This window comes from Macrosteles quadrilineatus, unplaced genomic scaffold (assembly GCF_028750875.1).
Source record: "Macrosteles quadrilineatus isolate MER2022 unplaced genomic scaffold, UCM_ALF_1.0 Scaffold_3__2_contigs__length_128488019, whole genome shotgun sequence".
Classification (NCBI taxonomy): domain Eukaryota; kingdom Metazoa; phylum Arthropoda; class Insecta; order Hemiptera; family Cicadellidae; genus Macrosteles; species Macrosteles quadrilineatus.
In genome coordinates this window covers 85,969,266-85,994,004 of record NW_026542596.1, presented here as the reverse complement: position 1 = coordinate 85,994,004, position 24,739 = coordinate 85,969,266, and the positions used below count along the sequence as shown (strand labels likewise).

The 24,739-nt window shown below is 34.4% G+C and overlaps 1 protein-coding gene and 1 long non-coding RNA gene across 2 annotated transcripts; one reads left to right on the top strand and one right to left on the bottom strand.

The window, feature by feature from the left end:
* Positions 1-171: 171 nt before the first annotated feature.
* On the bottom strand, positions 172-23,584 carry LOC128990411 (uncharacterized). Its single transcript, XM_054412764.1, has 10 exons — positions 23,482-23,584; positions 17,352-17,525; positions 14,747-14,892; positions 6,562-6,739; positions 6,134-6,311; positions 5,664-5,822; positions 4,129-4,228; positions 3,477-3,737; positions 1,657-3,056; positions 172-886 (listed from the first exon to the last, which is right to left on the bottom strand). The coding sequence occupies exons 1-10, from the start codon at positions 23,582-23,584 to the stop codon at positions 793-795; spliced, it is 2,793 nt and encodes a 930-aa protein (XP_054268739.1). The 3' UTR covers positions 172-792.
* Positions 7,833-12,576, top strand: LOC128990412 (uncharacterized). The gene is made up of 3 exons (XR_008490522.1): positions 7,833-8,046; positions 11,080-11,242; positions 12,421-12,576. It is a non-coding gene; the product is annotated as an uncharacterized LOC128990412 (long non-coding RNA).
* Positions 23,585-24,739: the final 1,155 nt, after the last annotated feature.

Below are 24,739 nucleotides of genomic sequence, written 5' to 3'. Positions count from 1 at the left end.
AATTTCTTATGTTGTAAATATGTGCCGAGTTTGGTTTTCCTACTGCAACGCGTTAAAAAGTTAACTGGGGGGTTCCAGACTTTTGCCTAACCCTGTAGTATTCTTACAACAGTAAATTTACATCTTACGTTTTATTATGCCATTCAACTTGAATTATTTTTTAATTTTGAAAGAGGATGGAAAATAAACCAGTTGACATCCATAATAGAAGATACTTCCAGGTAAATAAGCAAGCTAACCAAATAAACTTAACTAGAAAATAAATGTCACATTGAACTAAAACAAAAGGAAACAAAACAGTACAAAACAATAACTATGTAAATTTTACATATAAAAATATTAATTACAAAACATATTTTAGAATATACATAATACAACGTCTAAGATAAATAATATTTAACTTGTGTCAAACTGCCAAAATCAATACATCATATTTACACACTTAACAGTCTACGAGTTTTATTATTATAAGCGTCATCAGTTTTCAATCAGTTACAAAATACATACGTGTCCGTATGTACGCAGACATTTACGTCACGTGAGGCAAGAACCAAGGTAACTAGACAGTCAGAGGTAACGGAAACATCCCAACGATTCCATCGAGTCACACCCTGTAAGACTCGCTACTATTGCGCTACGCTAACAAAGGAGAATTTAACTTTAAAAAGTCAAATAGCCTTTGTGAAACGTAATAGCATTTGATAAATGAAGTATCCACATGACGTAATGCGGTGGTGCGGAGGGCGCTGCTGCGGCCCGGGGGTTCTACTCTCATACCGCAGCAGAGTAGGTTCACTCACCTGACTGGTCTGGCAGAGATCGCTCAAACAATGCCAGAGCTCTGTGTATAAACTCATACTGCTCTGCTGTCTGCACCATGCCACCACTGGAACAAGGAAAACACAACCATCAAGTAACAACTGCTTTAAGTATAATCATAAGGTAATAGTTTCCTCACATCACCAGTTTTTACAACAAAATTGAACTAATTATTTTTTCCACTTTCCTGTACGGAGAAAGTATTGCGTCAATATTTTCGAGTTGAGTTTTGGGTCCCCCTATATTTGGGTTTTTGAGGGATGTCTGTTTCGCCTCTTTCAGAGGCTTCTTCAAAAGTAGGTCAAGATGGCAGTTACAAAAACAACAGTTTAAAATAGGATGTCACAGTCTGAATTCAAAATATCTGACAGGTTGTCCAACTGACATAACACAAAGCACTAAATACAGGCGCATTGCAATATTGAATTTACATATAATATGTATATATTGAAAAGCAAATTAGTTTTGTCCATGAAAATAAATACATAAGAGTTAGCTGTGACGTAGAGGATAAAAGGTTTTTATCAATGGCATTAACAACAACAGAATATATGATAAATTACAATCAACCTGCAAACCTAAACCTTTATGTTTGAGGTATTTAACAATAAGGTATTTAACCTCTAGAATAAACCTAAACCGTTAGAATTAACAGTTTCAGATTTTTCTTAAATCATTCATAATGAAAGAGAGAGTAAAAATGTAGTATCTATTTATCACCGGAATCGACTTATTGTAATAAGTTATTTAACATATTAAAAATAACAAATCAAGCAAATGATGAAGTATACAATTTGCATAAATCTAACTCTAGACTAAAAAGCCTTAAAAGCTCACCGGTCATATCTCATCCGGCAGACGATTCCCAGTATATCAACATTGTTTTCACCCAGCAGCTGGTTGACACCCACACAGATAGCTATGAAGCAGCCTGTCCGTCCGATGCCAGCACTGCAGTGGACTATGACAGGACCAGCGGCCGGGCCCCTCGCAGCAGGCACCTCGTTCCACAGGAAACTCACCGAGCCTTCACGCGACCGCCTGCTCAACAGCGGACTCTTGTCAAACCAATCTCTTGGTGTTCGTATGTGCGACTCTTCGTCTTTCTCAAACCACCGAGGACTATCCTCCGAGCTCTGCGCCCAGCCGGAGCTGCCTTGCGAGCTGCGTGTCCACTGCTTGCTGCTGTCTGAGCTCCTAGGCCAGCGTTTGCTATCACTAGAGCTGTGAGTCACTGGGCTCTCTATTGAAGACTGAGTCCTGTTTGGACTTTTTTCTGAAAAGTTAGGGCTCATTATATCTAACCCTCCCCAGCTAAGACTGTCAACAGACAGCTTAGATGTGCTTTTGTCAAAACTCTGAGTAAGATTAGGACTCGCTTCCGAAGCCCAATTGGGACTTGACGTACAACCGATTCCTTTGAATTTTTTCTCAAAGCTTTCAGGTAAATTTTCACTGATATCCGAAGACTTTTTTCTCTCTTCGGAGGAAGTCAGTTCATCTGTAGATATCGTATTAGTGTCTTGCCAGATTGTCAGTTTTTCAAAATCGAAAATCTCCCCAGGGGCGGATTTTTTTTCTTGACTCGAATCCGACTTCAAGGATCCACTCGAAGGTGCTTCCACCGATCTCGAACGTATGTTTTCTAACTGAACCCGGGACTGAATGGGACTCTTTTGTGGAAGAGACCCTACTTGAAAAACATCGTCATTAGAATACAACGACCTGTCATAAAATGTAGGACTGTTCAATTTATCTGCAGGTAAAACCGGTACAATCTTATAAGCGGCTTCATCTACTTCCTTAAAAATTTCCAGATTAAGAGCTTCAACAGTAGGCTTCAATGATATCTGGACAGGCTCAGTTACATCTTCTTGAGCCAAAAGAATAAGATTTTCATCACCACTCTTAGGACTACTTCGCAATTCTTTCTCAGGTTCATCTTCTTTAAATTCCAGCCGGCCAAAGTTGAGAACAGGACTGGTTTCCTTTAAGGACTGAGGACTTGCTGCTTCTGGACAGGGTGAAAGCAAATCAGTTTCATGCTTTGTACCATCAGACTTGACAGGTTTAGGCGAGTGTGGCCAGGAAGAGGTACTTCCTCTCTGAGTGTCTCTGAACCTGTACGACTCAACATCCTTAGCCAGGCAGAGCAGAGAGTGAGCATTGGCAGGAGTTTTGTGGTCAGGCCACGAGTCAAACCAGAAATGTGTTACTCGTTGGGTTTCGTCTTCTTTCTGTAACAAAATTAAACTTTCAAGAATAAAAATAATATAGTACTTCAACACTTATCACATTTAAAAAGCTAACATATTTAATGCAAGCTGCTTTTAAAAACTTTGTAAAATTTAGTTGCATAAGGCACAAGAAATTAATACAAGCAACATTTTGTTTTAGAAAACAGAAGATCTATCCTTGCATTGAAACTTTTAATTGAAAATTACTAATATAGAAAGGCTATATAATATAGAATGTAGAAAGGCCTAAACCTTTTTACTAAAAAAAGATTAAGGGATGTTTCCATTTTTTCACATATTAAAACCTCAAGATTTGCCAAAAAAACACAATTACCAAGATTAATTACAACTACATTGGATAAATGTTATCAATACAATAAACATACATCCTAAAGACATTTGCCATAAGTCAATAATAACCTGCATAATAAAATGACGGATGACATATCCATCCTTGACAATGATGGAGGACACGGTGACAGATATGTCGCCATAGGTCTCCGTTGCGCCGGGGTCGATGGGGAAGTACAGCTCGCACTTGGAGCGTGACTTCTCCATCAACTTGGTGATCATCACAATGACGGGAGAGTGTTCGCTCCACACCATCCGCCAGAAGTCAACCACCGTGTTGGTCAACGGACCTTGAGTGGCTATGAATGCCTTCTCCTCCCCATCGTAACCCTGCAAAACACATCTTACAATCACCAGCTGAACAATCGGTTTAGGGACAACTTTCAGCTTCTTAATCATTTTTAATTCATTGAAGGGAAAAGTAAATTTCATTACTACGGTTAAAGCCGATTAGGTAAGCCTAAGTTACACAGTGGCTCATCGTTTGAAACACTTGAAACTCCTTCACTCAACATCTCATTATGAAAAGCTGGGTTACTCTTAGTCCCATCTGATTTGCTATTAAGTCAAGGACAGGAAAAGCAATTTTGACACTTTTAGATAAGATTATTTTGCAGTTTTTTTAGGTAATGCTGATAAATTTATAGGTTTAAATTAAAATAAAATAGTGTATCTTTTGTTATGAAAACCCTACACAATTGAAGTACCATACACAACCTACCCTAATGTAATTGGCGTTGATGTACCCAGAGAGAGGATCACTGGGTGGTTCCAATGGTAGATGAACTCTTGTGTTCTCATTGGGTATGATTGTCCGATACCTATAAAAATTGATGAAATTTGTTTTAAAAACCAACTTGAGTGTGTTTTCAGGGACGGATTTAATTAAATACTTTCAATCCCGGGATATAAATCTCTGAAATGTTTTTGACAAAAGATCACTTTAAATCTGAAAACCCATCATTTTCAAAACTTGTAATCATTAAACTAAACCAGAATGTTTTACATCGTGTGCGAAATTTAAATAAAATGCATCTTAGCAGTCTAGTAACAAAATTAAGGAATAAAAAGTCCTGGCCCAATACAGGAAAATGGAGAATGGAGAAACATACATACAAGGTATCTGTTTAAAAATTATGATGTAAGTGGCACATGTGAAAGTAAGGAGAAAAAGGCGGACAGCACACGTACTTGGGAGAGATAGGGTCTTACTAATAACAGAAGCAAGTATAGGAAAGCCAGAAGGGAAACAACCATTAGGAGGGCTCAAGAAGAGAAGGTGGAATGATGTCACCGAGGACACTATAGAAGTGGGGACAGCAGTGGAAGAAGCAGAAGATAGAGAGGGATGGAGAGCAGTTGTTGGTGCGGCCAAATCCCACCTTGGGCATAAATAGCCATAGGAGCAGCGCTCGATTTGCGTGGTAACGCAGCAGAACAGAGTTCCAGTACCTCTCTTTTAGGAAGATTGTAATAAAGGTACAAATCTTATTAACATGTTACACATGTCAACTCAATTTTTACAAATCAAGCACTGCATAGGTTTATGTAAGTGTTTAGGAGTAGTAAAACATCAACATATTTATGAGCAAGTTTTTGGCATATTTGCTTCTCCTTTGTTATTATTTTCGTGTGTGATGCTATTTCATTTACCTAAATTTATAATATCATACCATATAAGCCTATGAGGGGTACAAAAATTAAAATTTTAACATATGCACGGGAATGAATTATGAAATCAAGAACATATTATAGGTTTTATTTCTTAATAGGAAATTTTATTTACTTTTTACTTAATTCATTTCACACTATTCTTCCTAATGAAACAATATACTTACGATTTTAAACTGAAAATTATAAGTTACCATAGGGAAGTTATCACGTTTTAAACTTGTTTTATGAACTTATTAAAGCTCTTATAAACTTATTAAAGCTCTTGAGTCCCTGAACAAAAATAAGACGTTTACATTGATTATCCTATGGGTGTATTGGCGGACATGGATATTAGTAGGCCTACAGTATGTAAGACATACTAATACACAGACAAGTCAATACAAGGAACATTGTTCTAAATATTACTGTCGCTGGTATTCTTAGCAACAAAAATCCAACAATCACAAATGGCTTCAAGACGTACAACGGTTTGAAAGTAATGCTGGACTCATATATTGGCATAATCTGTACGTATGAGAAATATCAAAATCAAATCAAACTTAAAATGTTATTATCGACACGACATTGGTTTTCTTGACTCACCTATTTTTGGCACTACTGCCGGTTATCTCTATCTTCTCCGGATGGTTCAATGGAAGATCCCAGAACTCCTTGTGCAGAGCTCTTGCGTCTTTCAAACAGTTCCTCAGCTGTCCTCGACTCAGTACGTTGCCAACTGACAGCAAATACTCTTCAGCAGTGCTACAGGCAACACAATTTGTATAGCAAGATAAAGAGAAACTGAGAATCTAGTTTAAAACTCAGCAGACAAACAGAGTATTTTTTGAGAGTAGGTTGTGTATTTAGACGTTTTAATAGGTGTAGTAAAATATTTAGGCTACAAACTCTAAAATAAATAATAGGGTGGATATTACAACAACAAAAATAACTTTTCTGGCCTGATCCGACAGGTAACATCATTCAGAGTATAAAACCGTCCTAGAGCCACACTATGTTGTTCTATTTTGGATCGTAAAAAGAACACAGATAGAATTAAACTTGTAATATCTTACCACTCTCGGGTGGGAGTAACACTCAGGTTCTCTTGACTCGGGTGTAGAAGGTCAATAGTCAAGCTGGCACTAGAGCCCCTCCGTTCTAGAAGCCCCTTCGCCTTGATCCTAATCGGCTCTTTTTTCTCCTCGGTTAAATTATGAGCAGTCATTACTTCAGGCAAAATGGCACGGGTAGCTGGAAAACATTGCACCATAAGTTGATATGTTTTGAATATAATTTTCAAACTATGCTTGAGTAATAACTTTGTTTTCATTAAGTAGGCCTACAACAATAGATATTTAATTCAGATACTTCATGGCGGGCTAGCTTTAAACAGTGAGTTAGTTCAGTTTGATAATTAATTAGGAAGCTCAGTTATGAAAGCTTAATAAAATTCTGTCCTCAATCCATTTAACTATTACCGTAATACAAGTGAAGTGTTTACCATGCGGCGGATGAGGAATGATGGGCAGAATCTCACACTGCTCCGTAGTCACTGGTTTGATCACTGGATGATAGATCCACTGACCCTCGGAATGTGACAAACTTTCGTCTCCAATCTCTACTTTATCACTTCCTGTCGAAGATGATGAGGACATTTGATTCTTCAACCAGATCAGAACCTTGACAAACGACACTTTGTCAGTATAAAGTAGAACCTCAACATACATTACACAACTAAAAAAGCCAATTTTCCAATTAATATACTGTTGCAAGATGAGTTAAAATCCTCTGAGTGTATTTTGCTATTTATTATTGTAGTAGATTCTGGGTCCTTCTTTAAACGAGGTTTGTCTGAAAGTTAGGGTCTCCACCAAGCTCAGCCACGACCAAGCCAGCTACTTTAAATCTGACATGAGGGCCATGTTTCTATATTATTCTTTGGCTGCCCCAGCTGGTTAATAAGTCTCGTCATTATAGCCAATGACGATGTGAAAGAAAATTCACACTTCCACAAGGCATGCATGTTTGCTGTTCTGTACTTAGATTTCCGCAATCTCAAGAGTTCAACTACAATTGAAATCATCACCAGTTGATGGATAAGTGTGGAGAACATTTTCGGACTTATGTGTGTTTAAAGAGGGTACAAGACCAAATTTCTTAAGGTTATTCCTATAAACAGGCCATCAACAAAAACTTATTCACAATAAAAATAACAAGAGGGATGATAACCCATGTAGCAAGCAATGTATATAATACGTAAATATTCGGGATTAAGGTATAACCAACGTATATGTATTAATGATACAGATAATATACATATTATATACTAATATGAAAATACGGTTTCATCCAAAATAAATTTTGCATAAAATACTGTAAAATGAAGAAACAAAGTGTAAATTTTCACCTAAATGTTGTTTTGAGGGCATAAATTAACTTTCGAGAATGCAGTAAAATAAGTAAAGGTATTGATGATACAGATAATATATGTATTTTATATCAATAGAAAAATACGAAAAAAATTGTAGTGTTTTATTTATTTCCCTGCATTTTTTCAACATCCTGTGTAAAATGTATTTGTAACACATACTGTACTATAATATTCATAGATGATGAACAAAATATTCTGCCGCGCGAGATACCCGAGTCTCTGCGTTTTCTTAGGTTCGACGATGTTTGCTGATGCATTATGGGAGCAAAACAGCGGGGGTCAGCACAGCATCCGATCCGCCACCGCCTCACCGCCATATTGTTTGTCCGTCTTAATGTCTTTGTCTCACAACTCACAACAAACGTTGTCCTTGTGGCTGTGTTTAGACTAGAGCATCTACTTCTGATTTTCAGTGTTACACGGGAAGAATTCGTTGTTTTGTTATTATTTACTTATTAATTAGGTCTATTAGTTACTTTTTACTTTATATTCTTTAAGATTTGCGTTACATCTTCGACTTTTTAACTTCAGTGGCGATTCGACTAACTTGAGTTGGTAAAATTATTATCGTTACCGTATTGTAAGTTATTAAGAGATTTAGCATATGTTTTGTTAATAACTCGAATGGTGGTAATCTAATTTAAATACTTTATAAGTGGAAATAGGTTACAATAGCCTTCCTAACCCCTTAAAAACTCTACGGATGGAGGCTCTTTAGGGATAAATTAGGCTGTAGTTTACAAAACTAAGGAAGCCAACTTCAGGAGATAACCTAGACCTAATTCATTGCAATATGTCCTTGGTCTGAACTAATTTAGCTTGGAGACAAGCTAGGCCTAGGTCTACTTAACAAATACCGTAGCTAAACTTATGCCTAAGTTACTTAGTACCTGTCATAAGTTAGCCTAGGCCTAACTTACAGTTAAGACTAAAAATGATGTTAATTGGTAAGTTTATGTTATAATTCAGGCCTAGTCTTGTAGGCAGATGAATATTTTAAGACCATAAGGGGGTAACTTAACTTACAGTTCCGAAGAGAACCTGTGATCTGTGAACAGATGGATGACTTAATGATAAATATCTTTGGTAAGTTAAATTAAATGTTTATTCTTCTTCCCAATGTAAATATCAAATTGACCTATGATTTGTTTTGCCTACGTTTCTATCGATATTAACTTAACTAGCCTATAAGCATATTTAACCACAAACAAAATATAGCCTGAGACGGTAACTTACTAGCCAAATATAGCCTAACCTATTTAATGAAAAAGCAACAAAAGAAAACATAAAGTTAGCCTCTTAGGCCTATAACTTAATGTATAAGCTAACTGGGAAAATTAAAGTCAATGCAATATTAAAGTTAACTAGGCCTAAACTTAGGCCTAGGCCTATGTTAATATTTATAAAAATATTGATAAATTGTTATTGATCTGATAACTTAATAAGATCGCAGGTTCTCTGCGGAACTGTAACCCCAGAAGGCTGCAGCTTTATAATTAGGCCTACGTCCTTCAAAACTATCGAAAGGAAATGTCAAACAAATAACTTAAGGTGCCGCGTTTGCGATCAGTAGGTTATGGTTAGGTTAGGTTTAGCTACCGGTATGTTTTTTTTTTGTTTACGATTAACTTAACTTACGTCTAACTTATGAAACAACATCGCAGCTACCTACGTTTAGTAATTTTTATCAAGGCTTGGCACATAATAGCCTAGGGTACGATTTATTTATAGATGGCACTTTGAAGGGTAACAACGCTATCAAAATGTATATCAAATATGCCTATGACATCACAGCTGTCTTTCTAAGATCTAGGGATGAAAGTTTTAACTTACCCAGTACCGCGGTTAAAAATGGGCCCTGGTCCAGGGGCGCAAGAGTTTTTTTTGTTTTGTTGGGTGCGCTAGTAACAGACACTAATTGGAAAATATCTGAAACCTCCTCACTTCGTCTTCCACTCATGACTCATCACTGCCACTGTTTGTATATTAGGCCTGTCATTAACTATACTTAATCGTCTGTCTTTATTTGTAGGCTATTAATTTGTTATGTCCTTTTTTCATTATACTCAATGTCAGTTGCTTTTGTCAAATGGCGAGAAACTTATTACAGTATCAATTTGTTAGCAAGTAAAGATACTGGCCGTGTTTTTACTTATGATTTTATTTACGTTCGAAGAATGTTATTTTACGTTGTAATATCACACCCTTTTTCTGTGAAATGAGCATAAAACCAAGTGGCAGTGATTTTAGAAAGAGGGCGACATAAAAGATTCGTAAGGTAAAAGTTACAAAAAGTTCCTAAAATAAGTAGCCTAGTTTTTACGGTCATTAAAATCATTTAGGCCTAAATGATGATGTGTACAGAAAGTGATGTAGGTAAATCTGAAAATGAACTTTGATGATGTTAAGTTATTGACGAGTTGGCCGAAAAAAAAATGTAGAAAAAACCAGCCATTTTACGGTATTGACTTTTTGGAGTTTTAAATGTTTGCAATTATAACTTATATAAATTAAAACTATGTTTTAATTCACACTTTTTTACAACTAAACCAATTTTACTTTTAAGAACGCACCATTGGAAATATAAGTGTGTACGGTATGTAAGTAACAGTTAAACTTTAATTGATGGTTTACGTTTTTAGTTACTAAGCGGGTAATTCAATTAACAATCAAAAGTAAACACAATGAGTCTTCTTATATTTGTTAGGCCTATATTGCAGATGCGCGAGCAACTCATAAAATGTCTATATTTATTTTATAATTCAAATCAATGTCGGCAGGGTGGGGGGGGGGGCTATGAGCGCAACTATGACTTGGGCCCATAGCGTATCACATAACTGACCGCGGGCCTGAACTTACCCCCGAGTGTAGATATAACTTAACCTAAAAATACAGAGGAGTGTGACGGCTGGGACTGAACCTGCTAAGGGAAAAACTTAAGAATTGAACTCACAGTCAACTTTGTATAAAATATAATTTGCCCGTTGATTTTCAGTGGCGTAACAGAAGGGCCCGCAATGCGGGGTGCCCGGGAGCTGGCGGGGGGGGGGGGTGGGCAGAGAGACCCACTAATTTGTTTAGGGTACCACTCTTTTTATGATTAATCTGTTTGATCATTGTATCGGTGGTCCTAAAATTGCTCTGGGGGGAGGGGGAGGGCGATTCACTATGTTGAATCGGTGGTCTTAAATTAACTCATAAGAGGGGGGCCCAAAAAATAAGTTTACAGGGGGGCCCGTAAAGATTTGTTACGCCACTGTTGATTTTGTTGTGCTAAATAATGTATGGAATCTCGAATGTTTCTTTTTCTAAATGCTGGGCCCAAATACACTACTTTACTTCTTTGCATTTGCCCGATTATGAGCAACATGTAGGCTAGGCCTACACTAGTTTATTATAAATGAAGGTCCTATAATCAAAGCTTCTTACAAACAGATTTGTAAACTTAAACTTCTCTGCCATCCTTGTTGAAAATAATAACATACCGTACTTTTAAACAAAAATGCTTTTTATAAAACACCAGACTTGTTAAACTAATATAATAGTAATAGAGGTTGAAGAGTTAAGCATTTTTATAATGTGTTTCAGGTCAGTTATCTTCGCACGGTTGGCGGGGCCAGTGTTGAGGACTCAACAAGACGGATCCTTGTAAGACTATTCAAAAATGAGCTTGCGAGAGAATTTAGTTGGGAAGGAAGAGGAGGAAAGAAGTGGAGTCTGCAGAACTCTGCATTGGTGCAGTTGATTTGCCGTAAGTTTTTTAAATTTGGTTTATAATGTTACTTTTATTTATTCTTTCAATGATAGGCCTATATTTGACATTTATTTATTTTTCTATAAAGTCAACTCAACCAAAGTTAGTAATTTATTTTTTAACCCTGTTTTTACCATCATAGGTTTTATTATTTAACTAATAATTGGTATGTACATATACGTCATACAGTAGCCTACATTTACTTCATACCCCCACTTGAAAATGTCATTCTGGCGAAACATCTTGTTATTCTTTACATACATTTTTAGCAGTATGGCGTAAAGTTACGTAACAATTATTAGTCAATAAAAAGGTTCAGGGGCTAGATCAATGGATTTTAATTATATTAATTTATCATCTTATAATTAATTATCATAGGCTATATGATATTAATTTATGATGTTACACACATTTTTTGTCTGTAGAATGTACCGTACCTATCCTTTTTTTCTGCACTGTACTCTTTAAACCTCTTCAATACTTTGATTTCTTGATTGCAACTTGTTAGTTTAGCTCAAAAAGAAACGATTTTGCTTAACACGTTCAGTGCGGCAGGCATTCCAACAGGCGCTCGCCAATGGCGGCAAAGCCCTGGCGCGGTGCCGTACCAACAGCAAACGCAATTGGCATTCAAATATTTCAATCTGACGAAAAACAAAAGAGCAGGGGCGATTGTACTACGTTACCCCGAGATTGAACGTAGTTCCCTAAAACACCCAAAGGTAGCACTGCCTGGATCAGTAGTCAGTGGCTTTGTAATATGGCTTGAAGAGAGAAAATCCCCAAAACCGGTACAAAAGCATTGTCAGACGGGATTTTACGGGAAATTTTAGTACCAACCTACACCAAAATAAAGCTTACATTCTAAGCTACGGGCTAGCAACGATTTTAACGTTCCCCGGCAATGGCTGAGCGCATACTGAACTAATGTAGGGGGGGTTGCGCAACTACATCAATTGATGTAGGCCGCTCATGTCGCGACTACGCACTAAACGTGTTAAAAAAATGTTAAAAATGAAAACGTTAAAAATGAATTAATCTAAGTTTTGCCATCAAGAAAACAAAGGATTGATTACCAAAAGATATGTTGCTCTAAGCGTGAATCTTGTGCGTACCCTAATATTACCTTATACACAGGAATACAGACATTGACACAAGTGTGAATTTTGTTTCAGGTGTAGTTCGTCAACAACACCCGTCCTCATTCGATCTCACAACATTTGAGAAAAAACCAGCGAATGGTTACGCCAAGCAGGAACAAGGATTTATGTCAAAAATAAAAATTTAGGCCTACCGCAGATGATCAATTAAATAGTTTTTTCTTGACATTTCTTCATTGTTTCATTTATATGTTCCTTTAAAAAGTGTGTTAATAAACAACAGAAACAATTTTATAAAAACAACTTTTATACTTGAATGTATTAGGGTACTTGTGATTACATCTGAACAAATATTTTTACTCATTTTTTTTATTTTTGTGCATTTATTTTTGTTTTTTTACTGTGCAAGTATTTTTTGTGCACAATTTAGAATAGGTCTAAAAAGTTACTAAAAAAACTATTATTATTTGTTGAGCCTAGCCTTCTTGTTTTCTCACATTAAATAAACAACAGGGAAAATGGAAAACTAAAAAAACAACATTTTCATGTAAGAATAAGATTCAGTTAAAAAAACTAGAAATTATTCATCAGTTGTGAGAAGTGAGTTAGTATTTATTTTTACACTTTCAGTTGTTATAATCATACTGTATTATTATTAATAATAGGTTATTTTTCTAAACTATTTCAACTTAATCTTCTTAACATTCAAGCTAGTTATTACTATTAATTATTATCAGCTGAATAATGCTTGGTAATATAAACACTAATATAATAATTAACATATTATTTACTTTTTTATGCAAATAAATGCACTATCCAAAATGCTTGTTAAGTGGTACCTATTCTCATCAAGGTAATTTAATAAGTTTTTCTCAAATAATCTTCAATGTACGATAATTAAAAAAATTTGAAGCTGTCTTGGTCTAATATTTGTTAAGGTAGTTGCCATATTCTTTATCTTCCCTACTTCATTAAAACACATATTCTTTAAAGGTAAAATCATTTGTTTTTTTGTGGCTGCTACCATTTTTAAGGAAGTCTACAAAAATTGCATAATTCTCTCATTCTTTGGTTTGATTATGATATGAAAATAAATGCTGATAGCTAGCCTACACCAACAATATAACATTACATTTTGCATACTGTATTGTAATGATGTAGTAACTGTAATAGGTGCTCTTTCCCCTTCTAGACTTTCACTAGGGCCCCTCTGGTTCACCTTAGGAGCTTCGGATGTGATCTGTACCCCGAGGTCCTACGGGCCTGCTTCAGATGAAACTATATACTGAACAGCAGTAGGTTGTCCCTAAACTAGATCAATTATGTATTTACCTGACAAATCACACAACACATATTCCTAATGAAGACTTAAAATATTGTTTTACCATCATACAACACACCAACCCTCATGACACATAGTTCACCTCCCATAACAAATACCTTCAAAGAAAACTGTTAGTAAAAATCAATGTATATAATTTTATATATTGATTTTTATGACAATTGTATTTTGAGCCACTTTTTATTAATATGGCATCAAATATGTATCATCTATGTATAAAATATGTATTTTATACATTTAAGGTATGCATCAATTTCTATCAAAATTTACAGATTATATACAGATGTATAATATGTATCATATCTGTAGTTGGATCCTTATACAATATGCATATAATACATATTTAGGTGGGACATATTTACAGATACAATCTGTATTGTATACATTTCTATACAGATTGTATACAAAAGCTATACCATGCCGGTAGGTAAATTATACGTATTATATACATATTTGTGCTACTTGGGAACTCATATGGAAACACAATTTTTCTTTATATAATATTTGGAAAAACACATTTTTGGAGTACAAATCATCTTCCCAATAATCAGCTGTTGTACCACAATTAATTGTTCCACAATCAAATAACATTAAAAAAATGTGCTATATAGGCTTCTAGGGACCTACAGGAAACAGTAGCATGCAGCTGGTCCTTGACTAGACTGCAGTGATAGCTAGGCTACTTTCCTGAAGAGAAATTTACTAAAACAAATTTGCTAAGTTACAAGAAAGTTCCTACAAAAATTATCATGCGCAGAACACAATGGTAGGTTTGCAACTATAGTTAACCCTCAATAATCTGTCGACTCTGTTAAAATGGTCTTTGGTTCATTCGAACAGCAACTATAAAAAGTTATTCATAATGGACAAGGGGTATCTTAACAGTCCTAGAATACCGCTGTCATTATTCATATCAAAACTATACCATACCAACAACTTGGGAACTCAAATCTTGATTAATAAAGGTTTATATACTAGGCTAAATGAATTTGAGCAGAGATCCTGTGTCTAGGCACAAGGTAAACATAGATTTAGGGAAACTTGCTAAAAGGTTCTCACCACAAGAAAGAGTGCTAAACCACAAACAAGGGCGATAAGCGAGACTTGCAACTGCCAATGGGGATGCCATTCTTCTTGTAATACAGTATCTCCACTCCACAGCGTGCCCAACTCTTCACGCTTCCGCCCCATCTTGAAAACATTATCTGGAAAACCAAACATTACTATCAATTATGCAAGCAATTTTAGTTATATTTACACCAACGTTTTGAAAAATTGAAAAAAGAGCAATATGGTTTACATATTGTAATGGAGATTTTTTGAGAATATAGGATATTTCATTGCTTTATTAAGGGGATATGGCAGTGAAATAATGATTTTTTTTTTTAAGTGATTTTTTTAATTTTGCTATTATTTATTATTTATACAGTAATGCTAAAAATAAGAAAAATTGGTCAAAAATTAAAAAAAACGTTTAGTGCCTGCCTAGGCTATATCAAGAAAAATTACGCTACATGATTCAAATTTTTACCAGTGTTTAGAATTTTATTGTCTAAATAATTAGATAGAATTGTACATGTAAGTTATGTCTATTCTAAAGTGAATAAAGATTTTTTTATTTTCACAGAAAACCAATTTCTTTTTTATTACAAAATTACCCATAAAAAAGTAATAAATCAAGATATAGTTATAATTCTACCTAAATATTTAGAGGACATTATTCCCTGCAAACTGATGACGGTTAAATGATTAAAATCCAATAATTAGAACAGAAGTTATATCAAATTATAGCATTTTCACTGCCATATCCCCTAACAGAATCTACACATGCCTCAGTCAACATTTTGCTAAAAATACTTTATACCTTTTGTTAAAATGGCGACCATACAAAGTAGGTATTTTAAGCCAAGTATGAATGGAGATAATTTGAATTGAATTGAAAATGGCTTTATAAATATAATATACAGTGGTATACATTGAAGGGTGTCATTATGCTAAATTACAGTGTAAGACAATTACTATTAAAGTAGGCTAAATGCTAAGCTTCAAAGTCTTTTTCAACTATTAAGTTATTAGCAAAAAACACAGTGAAAAATCACAGTAAATTAGGTCTAAGCATTTTCATCACATTGTAGACAGTCGTTTTGTTAAAGAGCTCAGCTTCAAATCTGAGAGTCGCTGGTTCGGTTCCAAGCGAGATCATAACTGGACTCGGATGCCATTTTTTTTTTGTTATTGGGCTATTAATGAATGATGTTATTTAACAAATTCTAACGTCTGTTGGACGTTGTAGATAGCAACAAGCTTGTATTGCATTCTGAGTCAAGTGCATTGCCTGAGTCGGTTAAAGATCTAGTATATAAGTGGCTTGTTGAACATCCTATTTTTATGTAAAGTTGTTAAGTTTTGATGTTTTAATTTTTTTATCTAGTATGTTCCACCTAAGCCTACTTTTTACTTTAATTTTTATCTTTTATTGTCTGTGATCTTGTAGCTTATTAATCTAGTCTGACTGGGTTAGGCTACTGTGTTTAACCATATGTTACCATAATTTGAGACCATGTCTAATGCATGATTGTTAAAAATGCTTAAGGGTTATAGAGGTTTTATAAAATTACATATAATTTGATCATCTCCAATGGTCACGATCACTTAGTGTTAGTAATCATCTCCTTTGTTCGGGGTGGCATTACGATCATCTCCACGTTGTTAAGATTGGTACAAAAACAAATGGGCTTGGTTGGCCCTTTGCCTATTGCAATACTGGTATTGACATAAAAATTGGGAATAAAAATATCCCAAACAATCAGTGTTTAAAATACCTAGTTTTAAGCTAGACACATTAATCACGATAAACTGTAAATATTTTGAGTTTTCCTTGCTACCACCTTCATACTATTCTGGTGCTCACTATACCCTTAAATGGTAATGAAAAATTACGAGTTCCAGTAAAAAAAAAATCATATTTAGTCTCTTCCCACAACCCACCGATATTGCTCCCACGACCCATAGTTCGGGAACTGCCGATGAAATAATATATTTCATTATAAGCACCGAAAACGGCATTTTTCGGTGCACGTTCAAGTTTCGTACAAAGAAGTGTGAGGCTAAGCTGAATAAACATTAAATTTCAAGAGCATGTGATAGTGAGTTTCACATCAGGCGAAGCTGTGGATGGGGATAGGAGCAATTGCTGGAAAATCACTTTCGATAGTTCACAAGTTACCTATGAACAATACTTGTCATCCCTATGCAAGAATAATCACATATAAAATAAAGCCGGGTTTACACTATGCAGCTAAACCTGCTATATAACTTTTGTTGTATAACATTGCTAGCCTATATGAATAGTTACAGACAATTTTGGTGATTCCGGTGCTCGTGCTATAGGCCTATGTAATATGTAGCAAAAACTAGCTTTGCTTGTTTCTGCATACATTTAGGTTAAACAATACAAACAGCAGATTTCAATTATAAACGGTAAAGAAATTTGGTGCGCGTAGTGGGCAAATGAGATCTAAGTTAGCCTATATGATTGAGAGCCAGAAAATTAGAGCTTGGGAAAAACTTTTTTTCTTTTTAATAAGTTATCAGCTGTCATCGAAAATAACTACTCTCTCCACGGAAAAGGTGAGAAAAATTATTTTCTGTAGCAGAAACTCACCTAACGCTTTATCCTGAAACTGAGTGCTATCCCAGTCTCTGTGGCCCCCACCCTGCCCCATCAGATTGTAAGAGTACGAAGCCCCTATGAAGGGTAGAGCGGGGCGCCATGCCCGATTGTCGTACTCTTCATGATGCTTCTTTCGCTTAGCCAATGTCACTTTGCATTCATAATCTGGAATAAATAATACTGAATTGAAACAAGCTATTTGTTTCTTTTATTAGGTAACTTATAACATTAGGTTATCTTAAAAGTAAAGACCAAATTAGAACTACAGGTAATTATGTCGACCTCCAGTCAACGCTCTAAAAATTATTATTATTTTTTTAATTTGTTCGTTTTTTAGTGCTGATTCCAAAAATGATATTCATTTTTTGCGGAAACGTCCCGTTTTCCCGGAAAATGGGAAAAACGGGAAAAATCTTTTTTTCCCAAAACCCATGTTGTGGGTACTCAAATTGTGCGGAATTTCCTCCTGAACAAGAATATGTAATTTCTATTACGATTGGACCACTATTAAGTAAAATATCACCGCAAAAGCGGCCGCTGGCTACTTACTGCCACATAGCGCTAGCATTGAGAATGACTCTAAGCCAGTGTTTAATGAGGGCTTTATTTTGGGTTAGGATTGATTAGTTTAGGTTAGGTTAGGTTAGGTTAGTTTAGGTTAGGTTAAGTTTGGTTAGGTTAGGTTAGGTTAAGTTTGGTTAGGTTAGGTTAAGTTTGGTTAGGTTAGTTTAGGTTAGGTAAGTTAAGTTTGGTTAGGTTAGGTTAGGTTAAGTTAGGTTAGGTTAGGTTAAGTTAGGTTAGGTTAGGTTAAGTTAGTTAAGGTTAGATTAAGTTTGGTTAGGTTAGGTTAGGTTAAGTTTGGTTGGGTTAGGTTAGGTTAGTTTATCAATAACATGAGTTTTGAAAGTAAATGAACCTAAAATTGTAACTTTATCAGGTTTGGTAAGGTTAGGTTAGTTTATGTTAGGTTGAGTTAGTTTAGGTTAGTTTAGGTTAGGTTAAGTTTGGTTGAATTAGGTTAGGTTCGTTTACTTACAATACTCATGTTATTGATAAACTAACCTAACCTAACCTAACATAACCAAACTTAACCTAACCTAACCTAACTTAACCTAAACTAACAAAACCTAAACTAACCTAACCTAACCAATCCTGACCTAAAATTAAGCCCGCATTCCACAATTTAAGGTTCGTTTACTTACAATACTCATGTTATTGATAAACTAACCTAATCTAACCTAACCTAACCAAACCTAACCTTACCAAACTTAACTTAACCTAACCTAACTTAACCTAACCAAACTTACCAACTTAGTTAGGTTACGCTAGTTCAAGTTAACTTAACCAAACTTAACCTAAACTAAACTAACCTAACCTAACCAATCTTAACCTAACCTAAACTAACCTAACCTAACCTAACCTAAACAAACTTAACCTAACCTAACTTAACCTAACCAATCCTAACCCAAAATAAAGCCCGCATTATACAATGGCTTAGAGTCATTCGCAATGCTAGCGCTATGTGGCAGTAAGTAGCCAGCGGCCGCTTTTCCGGTGATATTTTACTTAATAGTGGTCCGATCGTAATAGAAATTACATATTCTTGTTCAGGAGGAAATTCCGCACAATTTGAGTACCCACAACATGGGTTTTGGAAAAAAAAAGATTTTTCCCGTTTTTCCCATTTTCCGGGAAAACGGGACGTTTCCGCAAAAAATGAATATCATTTTTAGAATCAGCACTAAAAAACGAACAAACAAAAAAAAAATAATAATTTTTAGAGCGTTGACTGGAGGTCGACATAATTACCGAACTGCAACTAACTTACTTAACATAAATTGTTAGAAAACTGTTTCCCAATTATGGCTACGATTTTGGTATCGTAGCTTTCAGTCATTTACCAGGTAGTTTAATTAGCCTAAGGTTTAGTCAAGTTACCTAATTTTAATTTTTGTAGTTGAAGGCTATAAATTCAGCTTAATAACGCAAAATCGATCATGTGGATTAAACAAATAAAAACATTTAAATACCCCCGCAGCAGCAAACCTGCAGACTAAGCGAATTTCCATTTACCTGGCTGGATTTCTCCTAATATATACCCTGAAAATTGTCATATTTATTTCGGTACTATCCTGTTAAAGGGAACATTCATTATTATCGATGATTTGTTCGATATATCGATATTTTTGTTTACCGATCCATTACATATTGACAACTGATCTCGTTTAGGCTAAAATAGTCTATTATATTGATTAAGAAATGAAACTGTTCTAAGCTAACCTAACATAACCAACCAAACTTGCTCTACTATTTAAAAATTCCTTTTGATAACAGAAAAGGCAAGTTAAACATACAGCAAGTTTGGTTAGTTATGTTAGGTTTTTTTTTTTTTTAAACAGTTTCATTTCATTATTGTTTGTTGGTACTGAACAATATTTATCGTAGTTGTCAGCTGATATGTTTCAATTTGTTAATATCGATATATCGAGAAAAAAATCATCGATAATAATGAATGTTCCCTTTAACAGGAAAGTACGGTACCTTTATTTCCTATTTAAATAGCATTAATTTTAATGAGTGCCTAGGTTTGCTGCTACTTCAGGTAATGAGGTGAGTTTTTTTATTGAAATGTTGATAGCTTAGTATGAAATAAACAAAATTGCCAAATTTGATTAAAATATATCCATAAACAAGCAAAGTACAACAGTTTATTTATTCTCCATATAAGAATACGGGTAACATGAGAATTTTAAATTTAAAGTTTTTAAAATTATCTACGTAACCGTTAGACATACAACAACGCTTCAATATACAAAATTATTTCTTTTTTTAAGCTCTACAAAATGGTCTGGAAAGAAATGGTGAAATTTGATGTTTTTAGAGTCAAAAATGGGAAAAACCTATTTTTACCCCTGTTTCCATAGTCCGATCATGCAAGTTAGCAAACTCGTTCGAATAGACGTTGGTTTACACGTTTCTACCAAATTTCATCAAAATCTGATCATCTTTGCTTAAGTTATCGCGCTAATGGACACACATAATATATATATTAGTTAGAACAGAGGGTGTTTTTGGCCTCTGGGGACCTCAAAACAAAAAAGTAAATCACTCCCGGGTCCAGGTCTTACCATAAGTACTACGGTAATAGCTTATTCCCTATATGGGAAATTCGCTAAAAGAAGGAACTTCCCTAACTTAATAACTTTATTGAATAAATCTGCTAGGGCTTAGTTTAACTAATTGCTCAATTGATACCGTAGTTGATAGATACGGTACGGTACTAACCTATCTTAAAAAACTACTTTTATTGGATAATGGTAACAAGGCGAGTAACATTTTCAATGAACATTTGTTTATAAATGCTTTAAGCTTAAGTAAACGGAAAGCGGTCCAAATTCTTCAAGTAGGCCTAGGTTAGGCCTACTTAGTTAGGTATGTTTGGTGGAAATGCCAGGAACCAAACCTGTGTTCCTCTCACGTAGGTGTCCAGGACATTAACGCTAGTAACTTAGGCTATAATTATTGATTGTTACACTGTTATTTATTTATTGTTAGTTTGTAAATGTTTTGTTGAATCTTTTTAAATCGTTTTGCCTTTGGCAGGTTAACTTATGTATAAATAAATAAAAATAAATAGGCCTAAAGTTAAATAAATTAAACTCATCCTTCTATTCACTACTAATTTTTTTAAATAGAACATAAGTAATCAACCTTCTAAGTTACCGGTATCTGAATATAACGTTAGGCTATTCAACACAACTTAGGCTTTTTAACTTAGGTAGTCTATTTTCAATCCAGTCCTCCAATAGGGAATGGTTCGCAACTACCGGTACCGTAACTTAACAGAACCCAGGATTTTGACCCTACACCAATTTTTTTTTAGCAAAAATAAGGGATTATATATACCCTAATCAAAATATCTTAACTTAATGCTGTTTGTTTTGAGCCAAAACTTTTGAGGAGTTTTTATTACCATGCTAAGTTAAGTTATGACAAATTTAGGGTACCTACAGTTTCTTAACTGATCTAATGCTAATATCGATTGAAACTTATCGAATAGAAAATATTGATTAATAATCATATATATTTAAATATAACCTTTGACTAGTAATACGGTACAGCTAGACATCCCATCCCCATGTTAAAGTTGTCGCCAGGTTTTTTAAATAATTAAGTTAAATTTGTCTTACTTAGTTGAAGTGAGCCACCTACAGATTGCTCCTGATATAAATTACTGATTTCTACCAACACAGTGGTTACACAATGGTTTTTACCAAGTCAAACTGATGGAATGACTTATTATAAGCTATACCTAGGTAGCAACTGTTATGACCCATTAACTACGGTATGTCAGTAACAAAAAATAAGATACAAAATAGTTTTAGACACTAGAGCAATCTGTGACTGGCTCACACAAACTGCATTTTAGTTTTTAGTACAAAATTGGCTGATCCATATAGATGGGATGTCTTTTTCTGTATCCGATATAACTTGAAAGTATCGATTATAAAATTAAACTGGGGTACAGTTTCTTAACTAGGGGCTATGCTAATGTTGATTGAAACTATCGATTCGATTAGTAAACCTTCATGCGATTTTTTCACCATCAGCAAGTTTGGTTGGTTAGGTTAGGGGTATTTATTCCGGAGGTGCCTCCAAACGAATTTTTAATTTTGATATCTTACTTTATAGTTTTTTACCTCCTGAATCCAAATATACCATTATTTTTCACCGCTGATGACTATTTCTCAAGATATCGCCGTAAAAACATACTTAACATTACAATAAACAAGATAGGATGGATAACACTTCAAAAGATTCTGTAGTCAAATAACTTAATGTTCTATATAATAGGAATTTCGTCACATTGTATAGATATAGATGGACTGGTGGACTAATTACATATAGTTCTTATTTAGGCATGTCAGGGTGGTAGGTCGTGCTGTATGTGAATTGGTGACTGCATTAAGTGTTTTGAAGTTAGGTTAGATTAGGAAGGTAAAGTTTAGGTTATAATGTATCGGGTTGTTAGTTTATGTTGCCTGCAGACTGTTTTTGTAAAATTAAAATCCTGAGAAAAACACTTCATATTACTTTTTCAAAAATGCTTGCATTTTTGAAATAGTAATTTGAAGTGTTTTTTCTGGTAATTCATCCAAGTTCCAAGTTCTGGTTTCATCCTAGTAATTTACCCTAACTTATAACTTATCTAGGGTCAAAAATAGTTTTAACTGAAGCATTTTTCAAATAAAATATTTCACTGAAAAGTACAAAATAGAAGGAATGTAACAGACACAATATAAGATTCATCAAAGAGAAGTGTTGGCTAATTACACCAGGACCTAGGTCAACAAAATTAGAGTTTAGTAAGGGCACGACAGCACATAATTTGAATTTAAGTATTTGGGGGCATGTCAATGGTAGCTTCATGTTGTGTTGTTTATTCCTACGATAGGCCTACACAAAAAAGGGTACAGTTTCTTAACTGGGCTACCCTAACATCGATTGAAACTATCGATTTGATTAGTAAACATTCATGGGATTTTTTTACCATCAGCAAGTTTGGTTGGTTAGGTTAGGTTATGATAGTTTCATTTTATAATAGATATATTTAAAAAGAAGGTATCGGTTATTTATCAATATATTCAATTCGATAGTTTCAATCGATATTAGCGTAGCCCAGTTAAGAAACTGTACCCCAAAAGAATCTAAATAGATAAAGAAGGTATAAATTGTGTTAATGATTAAGTTTGGTTGTAAGTTAAGATAGCCTAGGCCTAGTCAAATCCAGGCCCTTAAAAAAACAACTGTACAAGTTGTATCAATCCACTTTTGATAAAAATAAATAACAACACTAAAGACCACCATGACGAAAATAGAGTTATTAAGTTTAAAAAAATAAGTTAGCCTATTTTCAATACTAAACAGTTATTTGCCATATAATTTTATTTTTTAGAATTAATAGGCCAAGGAGTTAAGCTTTTCAAAAACTTTTGGGCCCGACCACTAGCTCAGCTCGATTATCGATCCGGAGCCTTGCAATTTGGATATATGAGAAATGACACTTGTGAGGAGTAACAAAATGATAAATTATGCGAAATAAGTCTCTAAGTGAAAGTACCTTTAATAAACACTATGGATATAATCAAATAAATACACCAAATGCAACTTGCAGCACTGGGACACGAATTTAACGTGATGGGAATTGGATGCCGTGCAGCCATATTGACTTAGACCACACTGCTGCCAGCCTCGCAAATCAAAAACACAAAAATCATAGTAAATCTTTGAAAATATACATCGAAATTACATTATTTTTGTACGCTAAAGACAATTTACACAAATAAACCCAGTATATAGCAATTATGTTTATCAGGGTGGATTTTAAAATAAAACTTGTTATTATTGGGAGAACTTTAATTATTAGAGGGATACAACACATTTATAATTTATCACAAAATCGTGTAGGCCTATTCATTATTTCGATTTAAAAACTAGTAACTTACAGTATTAGCATAGATAAAACATACTCCCCCAAGGTTAGTTGGTTATTAGTTACCATTAGTTACTTGGTGTTGGTTAGTCTATGGTATTAGCCTAGTACACAACAAATAAAAATAAGGCGTTAAGGATTATAGACATCAAAATTTGCAGTAGGCCTAGACTAAAATAATCATTAAATCATTAGCTAATTATTTCCCCTTAGCTAGGCTTATGTCAAACAAAAAAATATAGGCTTATGTAAATTAAAAATTATACAGGGTGAAGTCAACGTTGTCGTTTAGCAAACCCGCGATGGTTTTTTATTTTTTTATATTTTGTTCAAACTTCTAAATGCCTAATTTAATTGTACATAATTGTAATGACGTTGTAAAAAATCGTAAAAAAACTGCATTATTTTCATTTTAATTTGAGTAAAAAGCACGAATATTTATAGAACAGAAAGCGATATGGATAAAAAGAAAGGACGTAGCTGGTCCTCTGAATCCTATATTCTAATAACATAAAAAATAATGGTTTATACTGTCAAAGGTCAAAGTGACCCCCAGTAGGCTAAAAACAGAAATGTATTAAAATCATTATTTATTACTATACCAGTGATATGAAGGCTAACACATGAAATTAACAAATGGTTTAGACAGTACAATTTAAATAATAAAAGTGACATAAGAGCTGGTGTTCGACCTAAATAAGTGCGGTAATTTGTAATTGTAAACAAGATCCAGGCAAAACAGCATAAAAATCAAACTAGCCTAAATGGTTACTAAATCTGAAATGAAAATCATCAATGACAATGTTTTGTTGGGCTAAATGATGACTGTAAAAATCACTACACTTATTGTGAGTCTTGGCTATACATTTGAAAGCCTAAAAGAAAA